The sequence below is a fragment of the Anopheles coluzzii genome, chromosome 3, assembly GCF_943734685.1.
Source record: "Anopheles coluzzii chromosome 3, AcolN3, whole genome shotgun sequence".
NCBI lineage: Eukaryota > Metazoa > Arthropoda > Insecta > Diptera > Culicidae > Anopheles > Anopheles coluzzii.
In genome coordinates, this window is record NC_064671.1 from 6,410,951 (window position 1) to 6,427,535 (window position 16,585).

Genomic DNA, 16,585 nt, shown 5'->3' on the forward strand with positions numbered 1-16,585 from the left:
GCTTCGGTCGACCATCCACGGCGCTTCGTCGATGAATCGAGCAAAAAGTAGTGCCCCCCCTCAAATGGTTTGACGTTTCCTCAATCGAGGAATAAAAGGAGACTGACACTTATCAAAACCACACCAAACTGCGAAGTGTTGTGAAATCTGTAATTCTGCTTCTACTCTTCCCCAGAGGAAGAAGCCGTTTTTTTCGAAACGAAACGCGTGCCTGTGCACAGTGTTACCCGCAAAAAAAGAGTACCCATCCCGGTTTTATCTTCCTACCACGCTGGCCCGTTTGTGATGAGGAATTCTAGTGGTGATCATGCTCTGAAGATGCTGTTCCCATTGGTGACCGTGCCGTGTGCTTGGAAGCAAGTGAAATCATCGTCCGCTGTTGCTGCTGCTGCTACTGCTACCGTGCTATTGTTGGTTGCTTCTACTGTTGCTGCCGTCGTTTGCGAATTCCGCCGTCGTAACCTGCTGGCACTGTCCGGCTGCACCTCCTGACGGAAACGCACCCGAAGCCTGTGTGAACGTGCGAAGGGTTCAGCATTCGTTTGAGCAACGTGCGATAGAGGGACGTGTTCCTGAACCACAACAACAAAGCGGGAAGCGAAAGGAATCATACATCAGCTAGCCAGTCAGCTCAGCTCAGCTCAAGCTCAGCTCAGATCCATTCCGCGATTGCTTTGAAGTGCATTCGATTGATTTTTGCCTGCCACAGTCATCCGATAGTGTGTAGTGTGAAATAGTGTACGTGTGTGTGTGTGGTGCTGAAAATAAATCGCACCGTTGTGCCTCGCTCTATCACTTTTCGAAAGGCACACACAGTAGGCTAAGAGAGTGCGTAGAGGAAAAGGGCGTTTCGTTGTGTCGTTGCTGCTGTTGGGTGCGTGTGTCAGTGTGTTGCAAAGTAGGCACAGCTGGTGGAAGGCCGCAGAGATACGCAGCGAATTGTGCAGGAAAGCACACACATTGAATCGTACGACGAGCTACTACAACAGTACCACGCCGCGAGCGCGTCATCATCGCACCACGACCTACTCATACAACCTTGAGCGAGAGCGTGCGATAGAGCGAGAACGCAGCGAGCAGGCAGCAGAAAGCAGGAGAAAAAAAGAAACCACACTCAGCGACGTAATCAGCAGTTGTTCGTAAAACACGAGCGAAAAAGGATAACGCGCGTTTTTGCGGAAGGGATCCTTTCCGGATCTTTGCACGAGAATTTCACCAGAAGTGCAACCTGTACTTGGTGGTGAAAGCGCCATGGAATATTCTAGCAACGACGTGAAGCAACTGTTCAGGTAAGACACGGCAAACCAAAACAATACATGCGCGCACCGAGCGAGATGACACTTAAGGGTTAAGGGCGCGAGTGCATCGCGAGAGCTGGTGCATCAAATGCAATCCAGCGCATCCCATCAATCAAGGTGCTGCTGATTGCAGTATTTTGGGGAGATGCAACCTCCCGATGGGAAGCGCCATGCGGTGCTTGTGCCGCACAGCCGCGTGGAAATTTTTCGATTTCACCATCCTGCGACAGAGCGTCGTACGCGCGCGGAACACATCGCGGGTGCTTTTATTATGGTGCTGCCGCGTTCGTTGTGTTCGATGACGTTATGCCTGCGAGTGTGTGTTAGTGAGCGAACGTGTTTTTTTTTGTGTCTGTTTCTACCCGTCCAATATCACCTTCTGGGGGTGGTGGGGGTACACGGTTCCTCATGGCGAATGAAGGAACAAAAAGCAAAAGGCAAAAAGAAACGTATATACATGAGGCAAAAAAAACCAAAACCCCCCGGGGTAGCAAAACATTTGATTTGCTGCTTCATTTCGTTTATAAAACGACAAATTTGCTGTTGGGAATCGATAAGAAATTGGTGGTGCGTTTGTGTGCGTGCCTGCGGATCGTCACGTATGCACTGACATTGTTGTTTCCCCATCGTGTGCCCCACATGAGCCGCGCGATCTACTAGGGAAGGCGAGAGCATAATGTGGGGGTTTGTTTTGATGTTTCTTGCCACAGAAGCATCATATTTCCTTCTAAATTGCGTGTCCGACCGATGCGCAATTAAAAACCGCATGGCTGGGAATGGAATTTAAATTTATTAAATTATTGAGCAGTTTTCCTACTTTATTCGTATCGTTTCAATATGAAATACCAATTCTGTTGTCTATGGAGAACAATTTATGTGTACGAACTCATTTCGTTTCTTAAACAAATGTTTAAAGCATACGATAAGCTACCTTAAGATACTCTTACTTAGTCACAAAGAAGCTCAAGCGATTTTTTCCCTCCAACACTAAATAGTTCACTTCTGAGTGTGTGCACATTATCAAGCTAATCTTAATTGAGTGGGCGTTACAATGCTGTGGCTTACGATAAGCGGCGGCTCCCCCGTGGAAAGATAACGCGAAGCAGCGAAAAGAAAACAGTCATGCTTAGTAGTCGGTGTGCGCCATGTAAACATGTGGGGATTGGGGAGGGAAAAAAACAAAACTAATATTTCAGCTTTAAGATAATGTATCTGCCAAAAGACGACATTCCCAAAGGGAAAGAAAAAAAAGCTTCCAAACCAATATCGGATCATAATTCGTCTCTCCCTCTCTCCACAGATCTGTCTACACGCTGGTAAAGGGGCAGGATGAACAGAAGGCCACCCTGACGGTGGATGCGATCCTGCAGCCCAGCTTCCAGCTCAGCCACCGCGTCCTGGTCGCCCAGTGCGTGCAGCTCATCTTCGAAGACTTCGAGTGCGTCGGCCAGAAGTCGCGCGAGATCCTGTGGCGCAAGGGCTACTACGATGTGATCGGTCTGCTGAAGCGCCAGAAGGGGCGGGCAAACGGGGCCGCCCTGCTGCAGGCGGCCGACCGGTTGATCTGCGAGGGCATCAACTACTTCAAAGCGATCGTGCTACGCTTTGCGCAGATCTTCAACCTGGACTCGTTGCGCTATCTGGTCGATTTTGCGCTGCTGGAGGACTACGATATGGTGGCGCTGCGCGAGGAACCGTCCTGCTATGCGCTGCTGCAGCTGCAAACGCAGGACGATGAGGCGGGCACGGTGAAGAAGGAGCTGTACACGAAGCAGGAGATTTCGTACGCGCTCGAGACGATCCACGCGCTGCTGATTGCGCTGGGCGATCTGCACCGGTATCAGCTGGAGTTCGGTATCGGCAGCCGGGTGGAGGTGCGGGAACGCGCCCGTGCGTACTACCTGGAGGCGTTCAAGCTCAATCCGAAGGTGGGCATGGCCCAGAACCAGCTCGGCATGCTGGTGGCGGGACAGAACGGCAATCTCGACGCCGTCTATCACTATCTGTACTCGCTGTGCTGTGCCGTACCGTTCGAGTGCAGCGAGACGAACGTGAACGTGATCTTTCAGAAGAACATTCGCCATCTGGAGAGCGGGGGCGATCTGGTGAATGGCGGGGGCGGCGGCGGCGGTGTGCTGGTTGATGGTAACGATCAGCTGGTGGACGAGTTCATTGCCACCTTTCTGCTGGTGGTGGACGTGTTCTTCTACGATAAGGATGTGACGGACTTTACCGCGCTGTGCCACTCGGTGCTGCTGGAGTTTAAGAAGATCCTGAGCATTCGGCAGCTGCTGGACGAGTACTATCTGACGGACGATATGCTGTTTAAGATCGTTTCTATCCTGTTCTTCTGCATGCACCGCATCAAGCTGATCAACTCGGACAAGATCTACAGCCTGAACGCGTTCCTGGTCGCACTGTGCTCGGAGCTGCTGCAGTGGTGCACGTCCAGCTTTGAGAAGTTTACGAACGAGCACAGCCGGGAGGATGCCCGCTTTCAGGAGATGTATCTGCGCCGGTACCAGCGGTATGATGAGCAGGTGCACCGCGCGCGGGACATGATTCGGAACGGGTCGGCCATGTTTTCCAAGGATCAAAAGTCTTCGTCGGGCGTGGAGGAGGGCACTGGGAGTCAGGATAGCCGCGGCAACAAGGAGAACGAGATGGCGAACCACGGTGGCAAGGGAGCGGCATCGTCGCTGATCGTTGGTAGGGCGAAGAGAGGTGGTGGAAGCGATAATGGTAGCAGCAGAGGGTCGGACAGTCGCCAGAAGAAACATTCGCGCCGTCGTCGGCGGGCTTACTCGAACGAAACGGACTCGGAGGATGGAGAGCGGTACGAGGATGGGGATGGATCCGAGGACGACTACTACAACCACGGCTCGGACACGGACTCCAGCAACAGTAGCGAGGAAGAGCAGGAAGAGGAGGAGGAGGAGGAGGAAGAGGAAGATGATATGATTTCACTGTCCAGCTACGGATCGTACGATGAATATTCCGGCGAGGAGGAAGACGATCGCGATCGTTCGGAGGAGGAAGGCAACCAGCCCGGCAACCAGCGGAACGAAACCGACGGGCAGCAGCAGAGCGGCGCCACCGACGATATGCCCGCGGCGGAGCAGCTCAAGTTTAAGAAGCGCTACCAAAAGCTGGACCCCAACATTGTGCTCGAGTTCGCGCAGGGCGAGCGGACGATGCGCTCGCTGAAGCTGCTGCTCGATTGGCTGCTGTGCAACATGGACGTGCTGCACAACTGCTACCAATCGAACCCGGAGTTTCTGCACAACATCATGAAGCTGCTGAACTGGTTCAATCTGGACTTCTTCACGAACCGGTTCTACTTTGCGCGCGACATGATCACCGTGCCGGGGCTGCGCGCCGATCTGCAGGAGATCTTCAACGTGCGCCGCATCATCCCGCTGCAGGAGGACGTCGCGATGAAGCGCTTCCCGCTGTTCGAGGCGGTGCAGGAGGGTCTGCAGTGGGAGACACCGTACCGGCTGGCCATCAGCCGGGAGGACGAGAGCTTCCTGCGCCTGATGAAGATGGTCGACGTTGGGTTTGTGGTGTGCAAGTCGAAGAAGTTCGACTACTGCTTCCAGCCGAAGGTGCGCGCGTTCCGGGTGCGTGCCGGACTGGTCGGAGCCGGAAGCAACAAAGGACGCACCAACAACAACAACAAGATGGCGACCAAGGGGCAACGGAACGGTGGCAAACCAAAGCGCAAGGATGATGCGCTGGGGGGCGGTCGCGGTGGAAACAAGCGCGACTGGAACGGTGACGGTGGTGATGGTGTCAACCGTTCCCGTGGGCTTTCGTACAACCAGTCGCGCAGTGGCCGTACGACGATGGGCGCTAATGGGGGATTAAAAGCGAAACGCATACCAGCGGAGCATCATCAGCGTCGGGCGGCAGCAGTGCGTGATCGTATCGGCGATGGAGAGGATGCGGATATGCTGCTGCTTGCGCGCGGCGATGCCAAGCGTCAGCGCAATCGGATGCGCCAGAAGGGTGCTCGCAATGGGGTGGAGGATTATGGGCAGGATGGTCATGAATCGGCCGCCGCCCCAACGCTGTTCACGAAGAAGGGATATCTTCACAACCGCAGCAATGGAATGTTGATGCCACTGGGTAGTACCGCTCAGAATGGTGCCGTGGATGAAGCGGCTGTGGATGAAATGCAGCGAGACAAGCGGGGAGGAGGAGGCCCGCAGGAGAAGGGCGACATTAGCGCTATTATGGGTCAGCTGTGGCTACGGAATGAGGTCGAAACGCTCGAATCGAAGGTAAGTTGCTGACGAGATGGGTTGGATGACGAACTCTTTCTGTATCATTTTCCTCTCTCTCAGGTTAACAAAAGAGCTGGGAACGTTGTATTGACCCCGTATCTGGTGCTGGACTCGAAGTGTCTGTCCGAGTACACGTCCATCGTGAAGAATTTGATCAAGTCGAAGAAGTTTGTCGTTTTGATACCAAACGCGGGTAAGTAAGCGAGATAGAAATGGGAAACTAAATTACGCGAATGACTGAATTAATCTCCCTCTTGTTTTGTTTTCTTTCTCTTCTCAGTTTTGGGTGATTTGGATGAGTTGAAAAAGCACAGCGAAGGTGCACGCAACGCCATCAAGTGGTTGGAGGTGGAGTTTAGCAAGGGAAATCGTTTCCTGCGCGCCCAGAAGGCCCACGAAACGCTCCCGATGCCGTTGGTGAAGATTCCGAAGAAGTTAGGTAAGTGCAAACGAGCAAGCCCTTGCCTGTTGCCCTTTCACAAAACTCTGAACCATTTTCTTTCATTTTCTCCTATCGCCCCCCAGATCGGGAAGGGGCAGTGTTCAATCACATTGTGCAGTTCTGCAACCACATCGTGACGAACCACGCCGACAGCGAGGGCAACGACATCATCACCTACCTGTCCGGCGACAATCTGCAGGAGAAGAAGCTGTGCAACGGCAGCAGCTTCACCGGCATCCTGGAGGCGATTCCGGTGAAGTTCGAGCAGATTGTCACGTTCTACTCGAGCTACAAGCGGAAATGAACGCCTGCGCCCCACACCGTCCACGGCCGAACGAGTGTGTTGGTCTTTGGTCTAAACTCTGCAGCGAACAACAACTACTAAAAGAAAAGAAAAAAAGAAAACCAGGGCAAACCAGCAGCTGAGGCAGACAACAACGAGCAGACAACATCGCAGAAACAGCAAATTCTTCATCCCCCTCTCTCCACACAAACACACAAACAGCGGGGCGGTACCGTACGCGGCGCCGTACGTCGCGTCGTTCAGCGCACCGAATCGCTTCCGTCGCGCTACCTGCAGCAATACGTTCTTTCCTGCCCCTGGGGAAAGAGGAAGTGTGGCGTGGGTATGTAGCAAGACGAGAATGCGGTTCTACGTTGGATGTGGTGTTGCGAAGCGAGGATCAAAAAATTGGGTTTTGCTGCAGGACGCTGCTTCGTGCGGCACACGTGCTGCGATCCTGTTAGCTATCCTTCGTCTTAAGAGCCAGTACCCCTCCTCGATCCACGGTAGCTGTAAATGTATCTGTGTGCGTGTGTATGCATTCTCTCCATCATCTGGCAAAAGTGTACCAACCAACGAAATTCGTCGACATTTTGTTCAGATGGTGGTGTCCCCATGTGAGCCCGGGTTTGGAGCAGGTTCGCGCACCACCGGGCAGGGGCAGACGGCGCAGTACGTCAGAGATAAACAGCATCATGGGAGGGGGAGAGTAGGAGAGCGAGAGAGAGAGATGAAACAACAATTGAGGAAAAGCTTAAGAGAGACAGAGAGATAAAAATTTTCGTAAGAAAGGAGAGAATTTCGGAATAATAACAGCGAAATTGGAAGGTCTCTAGCATCGTTTTGTGTGTAGGAGAAAGAGAGATAGAGCGAGACAGCTGAAGTTTTCACACTATGAATCATTCTTGTGTAGTGTAACGTCCAGGAGAAAAATGCAAGCGATCGAGATGTCGCTGTTGTGCAGTTTGTATGCTCTTTGGAAATACTACCCACTTTTAAATCCTTCCTCCATCCATTCCATCTTTGCAGGCCTTTTTGGAGACGGAAAGGGGGGAGTGTGTGTTTCTTCCGTTGAGTGGCTTTTTCAACACCCAAGAAATTGTGTTGTAGTTCGCGCACAAGTGGTGGATGAAATTGTGAAACCCCCTCCCCCAAACTCCTCCGCCCGGAAAGCCCCTGGGATGATGAAGGGGGGTTTTGAGATTGGAAAGGGAAACACGCGTTTTAGGCTCGTAAGGAACCATTCCGTACATTTCCCATCCCCCTTCCCATGTTCCTTCTCATTCGGAAGCACTTTTTCACAATCATAGCGTTTGGTTTTACATTCATATTTTTGCTTCATTCTACATCATCCTTCTATTTCTTCTTCTTCTTCTTTAATTTTAATCAAAAAATGAGTTCCAGAGCGCAACGTCTACATCATCTATGCACTACTACTATTTCATTTAGTATAACACACACCTCGTTTAAGCACAATTCATCTGGAGTTGAACTTGGAAAGTATCGTAAAAAAAACATCATCTAGAGATTTACATTTTCATCATCTGCGGCCAATTATGTGTGGCATAGAAGAAAAAAAAAAGCAAATCCATAAGATTCTGTTTAAAATCATCTTAAATTCTTTAAACTTTTCATACCTATTATAATATTAATTTTCCGTTGCAAATGCATAAAAAAAATCATTAAAAACTCACCTCTTTTCCTTCATTTTTGGCTTGGTGATTGGCAGACGGTACTTTTTTCTTTCAACTGTAAACACGTGGTGCGATATTGGATCTCAAGTTTCTGATATGTGTTTTCCATTTATTCTTCTTTTGTGTGTGACGATTCTCGGCAATTTACGACAAGTATTAATTTCGAGCGAACGACACTGTGTGCCGCCCACTTAGTGACACTTTTGTTTGTGCAGCATTCAAACTGTTCTATTCATTTGTCAGTTCTGCGGACGTACAAAAAAAACAGTTAACGATCACTCCATGAAATCCTCTGTACCTACAACAACAAGGCAGACAAAAATTATGTTCCAATTCATACAACACTCTACTCTATATACGTATTGGAAAATAGAAAAGAACCCCCCCCCCCTGTTCTCTGATTACTGTACCAATTAGATTATATCCAATGAGGAGATGTACGGCTTCTGTTGCACTTTCGTTTTTTACTATCTTTTAATTTCTTTTCGCCGAGCTCGCAACTCTTAATAAAACACTTCATTGGTGGAATAAAAATGAACGGTGCGTGTGTGTTGGCTCATTACACTGTAGTTCGAAAGAAAAAAAAAAGTAACAAATGACGTCAAAGCGAATGAAAAATTACAACCAAATACAGGATTAGCCGTTGTAGTGCTTCGCTTAGTGTTCAGATTCCAGTAGATTCCAATTAGAAAGCATGTTCGTATTGTGATCGTTCGTTTCTCACGTGCTTAAAATCGCATCAAACAGATTCTCAATGGGAAAAAAACGAGAATATTCCGAACGAGTGATGTTAAGTTGTATTTACACGTGATAAGCATCATTATGCGTATGGGAAAAGCGATCGTTGCGGTGCATTTTTCTGCACCGGATCTTGTTCGGCTTATCATACGGAGATTAAAGCGTAACGTAAGTGAATAATTTAAGCCAAACATTCAATGAACTAATTGCATTCTATTGTATTTTTTATTATTTCAGCTTGAAAAGCGAAAACATCAATGAATGAACGATCGATGCAAGGCAATTGAATTTGAACGCCTTTCTCGACGCAGGATGGCCCTGTCGAGCCTTTGCCCTTTGTCCGCAATTTATGGGCGGTCAAGTTCAAGCTCATAGATAGTAAGTGGTCAATTATACAAACACCAGCTATACCTGTGTTCTATACGTCCTGAATGTACGGAAACACTAAGCTTCACTGTTCCGCACGACTAACTTTTCGTGCTGGCGTACGATTTGCGCCGACCCAACGACTTTCGATCGATCTCCTAAGGGCCTAATTCCTATTTGCGCCGTTCGCAGGCTGGTTTGCATTGGATGATCTCGTGGGTTTTGTAGTAGAGGAGGCGCCAACGGTTGTTCCGGTTTGTCACCGCCCAAGGTGTAGCAGTAGTACACGGCGAGGCCACTAGCCGGCATGCCTTGATCCTATGCAAGTGTGCATGATTTATTTCCTGTGCCCTGTGTCATTGTTCAGTGGCAGGGAGGAATTAAAATATGGAAAACAACGAGAGAGCAAAATTGAGCATTGCGCGCCCCCTCGCTCATCATGCGCCGGTGTGATGCAATCGATGCGCCAAGCGAGGGCAGGAGGGTTAAAGTGCATACAGCAGCGTCCACAGCAGACCACAGACGGTGGCGTTTGAGAGGTGTATAATTTTGTTAGTCTCCGGACAAAACACACCCACACACACGGGGTGCAATTTGTGTGTTGCGTCTTGCACTGAATATACGGAATAGTGATGAAGCCTCTGCTGCTGTCAATCTTATTATGCAACCAGCCGCTTGCTAATGTTCTCGACGTAATTGCGCATTTTTGTGTGTATTTGCCTGTGAATTGATAGTAGATTAGTAGCGTCTCGACAATAATGAAAAGCTATTCTTACAGAATAAAGTATGCACATCAGCGGCGGCAGCAGCAGCAGCAAATCCTGCCCTCTCTTATGCAATAAAACCAGCAGGAAAGTTGAATGACTTTGCGCCTCAAAACTCCTTTGGCGTGGTATACTGGTGGTGGTGGTGGTAGTGGCCGACTGTGTGCCGCAATGATCTTTAGAGTAAAAATCGTTAAACCGGTTGCGCTAACCTTGAAACGTTTTGCTAAAAAAAAAACCAACAACCTACAACGACGACAACGATGTTGATATGGAGATCACACCGGTTCTGCCTGGTGTGTTTGGGGAGGAGGGTCTCTGAAAGTGGGGAGTGGGGAGGAGCCATGTGCAACTGCAATTTTGAAGTCGTCCTGTAGTGGTGGCGGCTTTGTTTGGAGCGTATTTAGCCAATTGAGTCAACTTTTACTTTGGTTTGGTTCATTCATCTGTGATGGTTTATATGACTACGATTTATGTTACATTTACTAAAGCTAACATCCAATAATATTACACAATTACAATCGTTACAGCTTTTAATTTCAGTATTGATAACAATTTAAAATAATTTAAATGAAATTATTCAAATCTTATTGGTTGCCCTGGCGACCGATCGCGTGACATGACAGTCCAGGCAAACTTTTCTTATTGCATTATCCTTCTAAATGGAAAACGAGCATACTATTCTAATAGGTAACTTTTCGGACACATTTTGGAGCATATTCAACCGAAATTGGCTCGCCATTTGTGTCGCCATAGCTCACACGAATCACTGGCCGGACAACTGGATACGCAACAACATCTCCCCCTCTCTCTCTATCTCTCTCTGCTCAACGTCTTCATACGCATCTTTAACCCTTCGGTGTGCAGTGTCGAATGAAAAGTGAAACCCACATAGAACAACCAGCGCCTGAGAGGTGAGGTGGAAGGGATCGATCGAGGGGCCTGCACAACATACAACATCTCATGCCAGTTGGCATGACTCTCCAGTAATATCACGTTAATGGTGTGATGTCAGCCGAGGTGGCGGTGGTGGTGGTAAGCAAAACACAGCCAGCTCTCGATTGCGCCGCATGCGCCGGTCAACGTCTATAAAAGCGTTCACTCTCGTCGGTCGACCGTTCAGATAGAAGTCACTGCTGTACGCCGCAAGCAGCCGTAACCTCCAAGTGTGTGTGTGTGTGTCTGAGTGTGTTTTGGGTGTGTGAAAACGAGTGAAGCAAATTGCAAAAAAAGGACACCATGAAGCTGTTTCTCCTGTTGGGCGCACTATGTGTTGCCGGTACGATGGCCGCCCCGCAGAAGGAGGAGGTTGCCGAGATGGTGGTAGATCCCGAGATGGAATTGCGTAAGTTTGAGGGCATGTCTTTAAGGCCCTCGCCCGAAAAATAGTGTCCTCATTTTACACGGCAAAGCGGAGTGGGATTGATGCATTTCATTGCATTTGCTGTAGCTTACGATGCATAATCATGTGTGGAGCTTTATAATTGCAAGCATTATAGTGCAGGTTTTTGGGTTTAATGTGTGCCATTTCGAAAACTGTGTGACAACTCCACATTAAAGTGAGTTATGTGCACAACAACTAGGCATTACTGTCACTATGGTGAAGCTTTTAATTGCACGTTTCGGAGCCCATGTGGTGCAGCTTCTCACATAGAGGAGTTAGGGATAGATAGATCCCATTAGGGAGCAAAGGTAGACCGTTAAACCTAATAAGCAATTAGATCGACTAAGAGTTTAAATTAGCAATAAGACGAAGTTATCACGGATGTTATAGTGAAATCTCTCTAAGGTGAATCTTCAAGGGACCGCTCAGTTTGGAGGAGATATTCATGTTAAGGGAAAACTAATGATGGTGCTATGCTATGAAGTAACCAAGAAACCACGAAAGAAAAACCTGGCATCCTTTGATCAATACAGGGTTTTCCACGATTTATTGGTGGGTTCCCATCAATTTTTGGTGCGTTCCCACGATTTTTTGATGGTTTCCCAGAACTTGTTGGTCCAATTGTATTGATATCCAATCGGAAAATACCAATAAATTATGGGAACGAAACGATCAAAAAATCGTGGGAACTGGCCAATAAATCGTGGGAAATCCTGAATTTGTTTGTGAACTGTTATTCAATAATTCAGCTTGCAGCTTCGAGGATATTCGCCTTAGGGATACATTCATCTTGAAGAGACATAAAATGTATGGAATATGACGGGTCCGTCAAATTGTTAATAGTAAAGAAACAATTCATCTTGAAAAAAACTACATCTTACAGAGAATTCACTGTAATAAGTTGTGACAAAAAGTAGTTCATTGAGTTCTTACTTATTTTCCGTACTAGGATGAAGTTCAAATCCCAATAAGACACCGAGGAACTTAACAAAATGTTATCAAAGTATTTAATTAGATTGTTATACAGGGTTTCCCACGATTAATTGGTTGATGTCCATCAGTTTTTGGTGGGTTCCCATATTGTTTTGGTGCATTTCCACTATTTTTTGGCTATTTCCCAGAATTTTTTAATCCAATTGTATTGCCATCCAATCGGAAAATACCGATAAATTATGGGAACGAACCAAAACTCTATGGGATATGATCGAAAAATCGTGGGAACACACCAAAAAATCATGAGAACTGACCAATACATCGTGGGAAACCCTGTAAGATCGTATAATCCCAAATATCTTGAAATGAGCATATGAACTAGATACTAAGTGATCACAGAACAATATAACTAAAAAGAAACCTTTTTGAAAGGTACAAAACAGATCAAAAACAGAAGAAACAAAAAAGATTAAAATAGTGAAAGCAAAAACCAAGTCTTGTAAATGTAACCTTGAATTTGGAAGAAGAATAAAAGAGATCACAAACAAAAGAAGTAGAGTAAGGAACAAACGAAAAGTTTCTAGATAGCAAAAACATAAAAGCAAACACAAAACAACACCCGAATAATGAATGCTGCTACGTAATTATGGTGAAGAAGGTTCTAAAACGTAGCTAAGAGATAAGGCGCCAGAGCAGAACCAATTAAAAGACGACCGGTCGCAACGGTCAAATGAAGGACGCGTTGAGGATGAGTGAGTGCTGCAGGCATGATAAATCACAAAATAATGTAAATTTCCTTTTTGCTCGTCGGCTTTGCTGTTTCGTGGATGCGAAAAGTGGATTTGGAGTAAAGTGCGCGTCAACGCGTGTGTGTGTGTGTTCTAATTAGCGCACACATGCATGATCATTCCTAGCGAGGCATTTGCGAGGCGTGTAAGAACATGTGCATGTGTAGCATTTCAATCGCGCTAGATGTAATTATCTAAGCGTTTGCTGTTGAAGTCGATGAGAAGCAACATTTATCGCAGGTGGCGCTCCACAAAAGGCATTTAATTCCAAAACCACTTTATCACGCTTGGGAAGCTACAGTTGGTTTTGCGAAGCGCTGGAGGAGGGGGGGGAGTTAAGTTCTCATGATAATTAGATAAGTTGATAGACATTCAATCGAGGCATTGCAACTTCTGATCGTTACCTTATAACATGATCATCGTGATCGCGAAACGAGAAACCCTGCACACCCAGTGTCTCATCACATCCTTGACCCATTGACTATATCTTATTTCTCATTCTTCTCCACTCTCTATATATATAGCCGCCTTCATGGAGATCTGCTATCGTGACAGTCCCGATCTGAGCAACTGCATCAAGAACAGCATCCAGCGCATGCTTCCGGAAATGCACGTAAGTGGGGCAAATGGAGAATGGGAAGGGTAGAACAGGAGGCACAACCAGTTCCAATCGCGGCTCTAGTTCAAGGTTCAACGGTTAGTGCGAAGGTCAACTGATCAACTGGTTGTCATCCTTCACGGTTAATGCGATGTTATGATACTATGACTTCCTTGCATACTCGCATTAAGTGATTAAGTCATTAAAAGGGCGTTAGACGGTTTTGTACTTGAGCTATTTCTATCTATGGAGTACTTTTAATACTCACAAAAAGCACATCGTGCCTCCTACCACTTTGCAGGCCGGCATTGAATCGCTCGGCTTCCCGTCGCTCGATCCGTTCCTGTCCAAGAGCACGTACGTCGACTACAAGCGCAACCAGATGGCGGCCTCCATGCACGTCAAGAACGCCAAAACGTACGGCATGCGAAAGGCACAAATTCTGGACGTTCGGGCCACCGCCACCGACAAGTTCATGAACCTGGCCGTCGACGTTCGCTTCCCGGAGATCGTGATGGAGGGTTACTTCAAGGGCGAGGGACGCTTCAACAGCATCAAGCTGGCGTCGAAGGGTTACTTCAACAACACGATGAGTGAGTCGCCCTGATTGTTTGAATTTAAAAGAAAAAGGTCTAAATTATGCATTACTTCCATTTTCAGCTGACGTTACCACGACCTGGAAGATGTCAGGGCACGTGAAGGAGCGCGACGGTGAGCAGTACCTGGAGATTGAAGACTTTGACATGAGCCCGGAGGTGGGCAACATGAAGATCTACGCCACCGGACTCTTCCCCGATCCGGAATTGAGTAAGTGTTGGCGGAATTAAGTCGATATGCATGCGTGATCATGATCATGTCCTTCTCCTTAACACACCACGCTCTCTCTCTCTCTGCTCTTCCAGACCAAATTGCGCTCGAGTTTGTCAACCAGTACTGGCCAATGTTCTACAAGGAGATGCTGCCCGGCACCCGGCAGGTGTGGGAACCGGTCATGATTGAGCTGGTGAACAAGATTTTCCTGCGCGTCCCTTACCGGCGACTGTTGCCCAAGGAGCAGCAATAGATTGTAGGGTGTAGAGGACAAAGCAATTTGTGTCCTTTTTTCGTTTTAAGAAGTTTGGTTATGTTGTTGTAATAAAGAAGCTGTTGAAGCTTCAACACCTTTCCTGGATGGTTGAGTGTGGTTGAGTTTATTTTAATGCGTTATTAAAGCACTTTTATTGTATCTGGCACTACTTAGGGGAATTCCCGTATTAAGGACTCACTTTACGGGGTCGTTTCGCATCGATCACGCGCCTGATGTGTGTTCCGATTCGGTCAAAAACTTCCAAAAATGTTACTCTCACACCCATCGGTTGTTTGTTCATTCCGAACAATACATATATCGACAAACCAAACCACCGGTAAGCTTTAATCCGCATCTCACGATCATCGATGGGAACAGGAAATCCCAATTGCTGGTGGTGGTGGTAACCTTTGCCAGTAACGCGACCAACGTCGCGGTTGTTGCGTCAATCTTGCGTCCTAAATTTTACTATCTTGGTGCAAAATTAATTCTGTTAAAAAGTATACACACTTTTATCACAGCAAACATAACCAAAGCATTGCCGTTAATCATACTTATCGCACATTTACAGCACATTTATGTTAATGCTTGTTTGTTTTCACCTCGATCTAGCTAGAAGAGAGAGATAGAGCTTTTAGGTTAACACCTAAACAACGCTCCTTAGCGATTTGTTGCGATTTCCTGTAGCCAGCGCTTGCTATGATGTTGCGCATAGAGGAACGAAGGAAAGCTTCGTAGCATCAACCGAGCCGTTGTCTGTTTATCCAAGCTACGCTTAATAATGACACTATTTCTGCTCATTCCTGCAGTAGCAAGAGCGAAAACAATGGTCGATTTTAATGAGATGAGTAATGCAAACGATGCTCCTATGCGCTCCTATGTTGGTTGTTGGCCTTATACTGTCTCTCTCACTCTTTCTCCAGCGGTATGCTCGAGGGGGAAGGATCAATGCTCAACGATTCATCGTTTTTTATATCGCCGACAGACGTAAATAGTGACTCTATTCAGCCCTAAAATGGCACTAACTTTATTAAGAAAACATCCATTGTAACGCTAATGGGCTAAGGTTTTGGGTGGATGGGAAAGTTCTTAAACATATCCTATTAGTTTACTGTTTCTAATTGGACTCCAATGTAAGAGTTAAGTTAGAGTGCAGTGTTTCTGCTTGCTTTCTAATTGTGATTTCCTAGGGATATTTCCTTCTCTTTTTAGTTTCTATTCTTGTTGACCCATTTAGCGAAATCACTCGCCGAGTCAAACACCCATTTATTAATGCTATGTTTCTTTCCTCTATTTCGCTTCTGTCTGGTCAAAATTCGTCTTGCCTTCAACAAATCGACTTACTAGAACACTGGCCACACTTTCCTGCTGGCCTAATCTTTGCATATCACCTAGGCGAGCTCCACTAATGGGAAAGGTTGGGCGGCATTCTCCTCCCTTTCTACATACAAACACCACACGTGACGGTGCCAGGTTTGCGCACAATTGATTCTTTGCGATCGAGCGGGACATGCGAAAGATCCCGCTGCCGACGCGGCTACTGCCTCTACCAGTCGGCCGAATTACCAATCAATGGAGACAAGCCCGCCCCGCTCCACCCTAGTGCATGAAGGAAAGACCCAGAAGAACCAAACAAATGGCAGAGAGGTGTCGGCAAAATGGGTACAATGACAGAGTTGTCCAGATGCTCTGGAGCCGTTGAACGTGAGGCCAGTGAGGAACGAACGTACGAGCTTCGGGCGGCTTAAAGACCATTAAAGCCTTAGAGAACAGGTGAAGAAGAAGAAGAAGAAGAAGGGTTGTGAAGGCGGACGAAGGTAGCTGGTGTTCTTGTGGGTTAAAACAAGTGAAATATCACAGAGTTGCTCTTGTACAGGGATGGACATTGGATTAAAACTGTTTTTTCCCTACTCCTTTTATATTAGTTATTATAAGTATCAAA

The 16,585-nt window shown here is 47.3% G+C and overlaps 2 protein-coding genes across 2 annotated transcripts; both read left to right on the forward strand.

Annotated features, from left to right (window-relative positions):
• Positions 1-83: 83 nt before the first annotated feature.
• Positions 84-8,544, forward strand: LOC120955243 (nonsense-mediated mRNA decay factor SMG5). Its single transcript, XM_040375932.2, has 5 exons — positions 84-1,289; positions 2,599-5,584; positions 5,648-5,780; positions 5,868-6,026; positions 6,113-8,544. The coding sequence occupies exons 1-5, from the start codon at positions 1,252-1,254 to the stop codon at positions 6,331-6,333; spliced, it is 3,537 nt and encodes a 1,178-aa protein (XP_040231866.2). The 5' UTR covers positions 84-1,251; the 3' UTR covers positions 6,334-8,544.
• Positions 8,545-10,985: 2,441 nt separating this feature from the next.
• On the forward strand, positions 10,986-14,748 carry LOC120958893 (uncharacterized). Its single transcript, XM_040381961.2, has 5 exons — positions 10,986-11,219; positions 13,504-13,592; positions 13,879-14,170; positions 14,238-14,384; positions 14,480-14,748. Exons 1-5 carry the CDS (start codon positions 11,114-11,116, stop codon positions 14,638-14,640), a joined length of 795 nt encoding a protein of 264 aa, XP_040237895.2. The 5' UTR covers positions 10,986-11,113; the 3' UTR covers positions 14,641-14,748.
• Positions 14,749-16,585: the final 1,837 nt, after the last annotated feature.

Coding starts and splice junctions, on each gene's coding strand:
- LOC120955243 (XM_040375932.2), top strand. CDS start 1,252: ATGGAATATTCTAGCAACGACGTGAAGCAACTGTTCAG. Junction 1,290..2,598: donor GACGTGAAGCAACTGTTCAG/GTAAGACACGGC, acceptor CTCTCTCCACAG/ATCTGTCTACACGCTGGTAA. Junction 5,585..5,647: donor TCGAAACGCTCGAATCGAAG/GTAAGTTGCTGA, acceptor CCTCTCTCTCAG/GTTAACAAAAGAGCTGGGAA.
- LOC120958893 (XM_040381961.2), top strand. CDS start 11,114: ATGAAGCTGTTTCTCCTGTTGGGCGCACTATGTGTTGCCGGTACGATG. Junction 14,171..14,237: donor TTACTTCAACAACACGATGA/GTGAGTCGCCCT, acceptor TTCCATTTTCAG/CTGACGTTACCACGACCTGG. Junction 14,385..14,479: donor CTTCCCCGATCCGGAATTGA/GTAAGTGTTGGC, acceptor CTGCTCTTCCAG/ACCAAATTGCGCTCGAGTTT.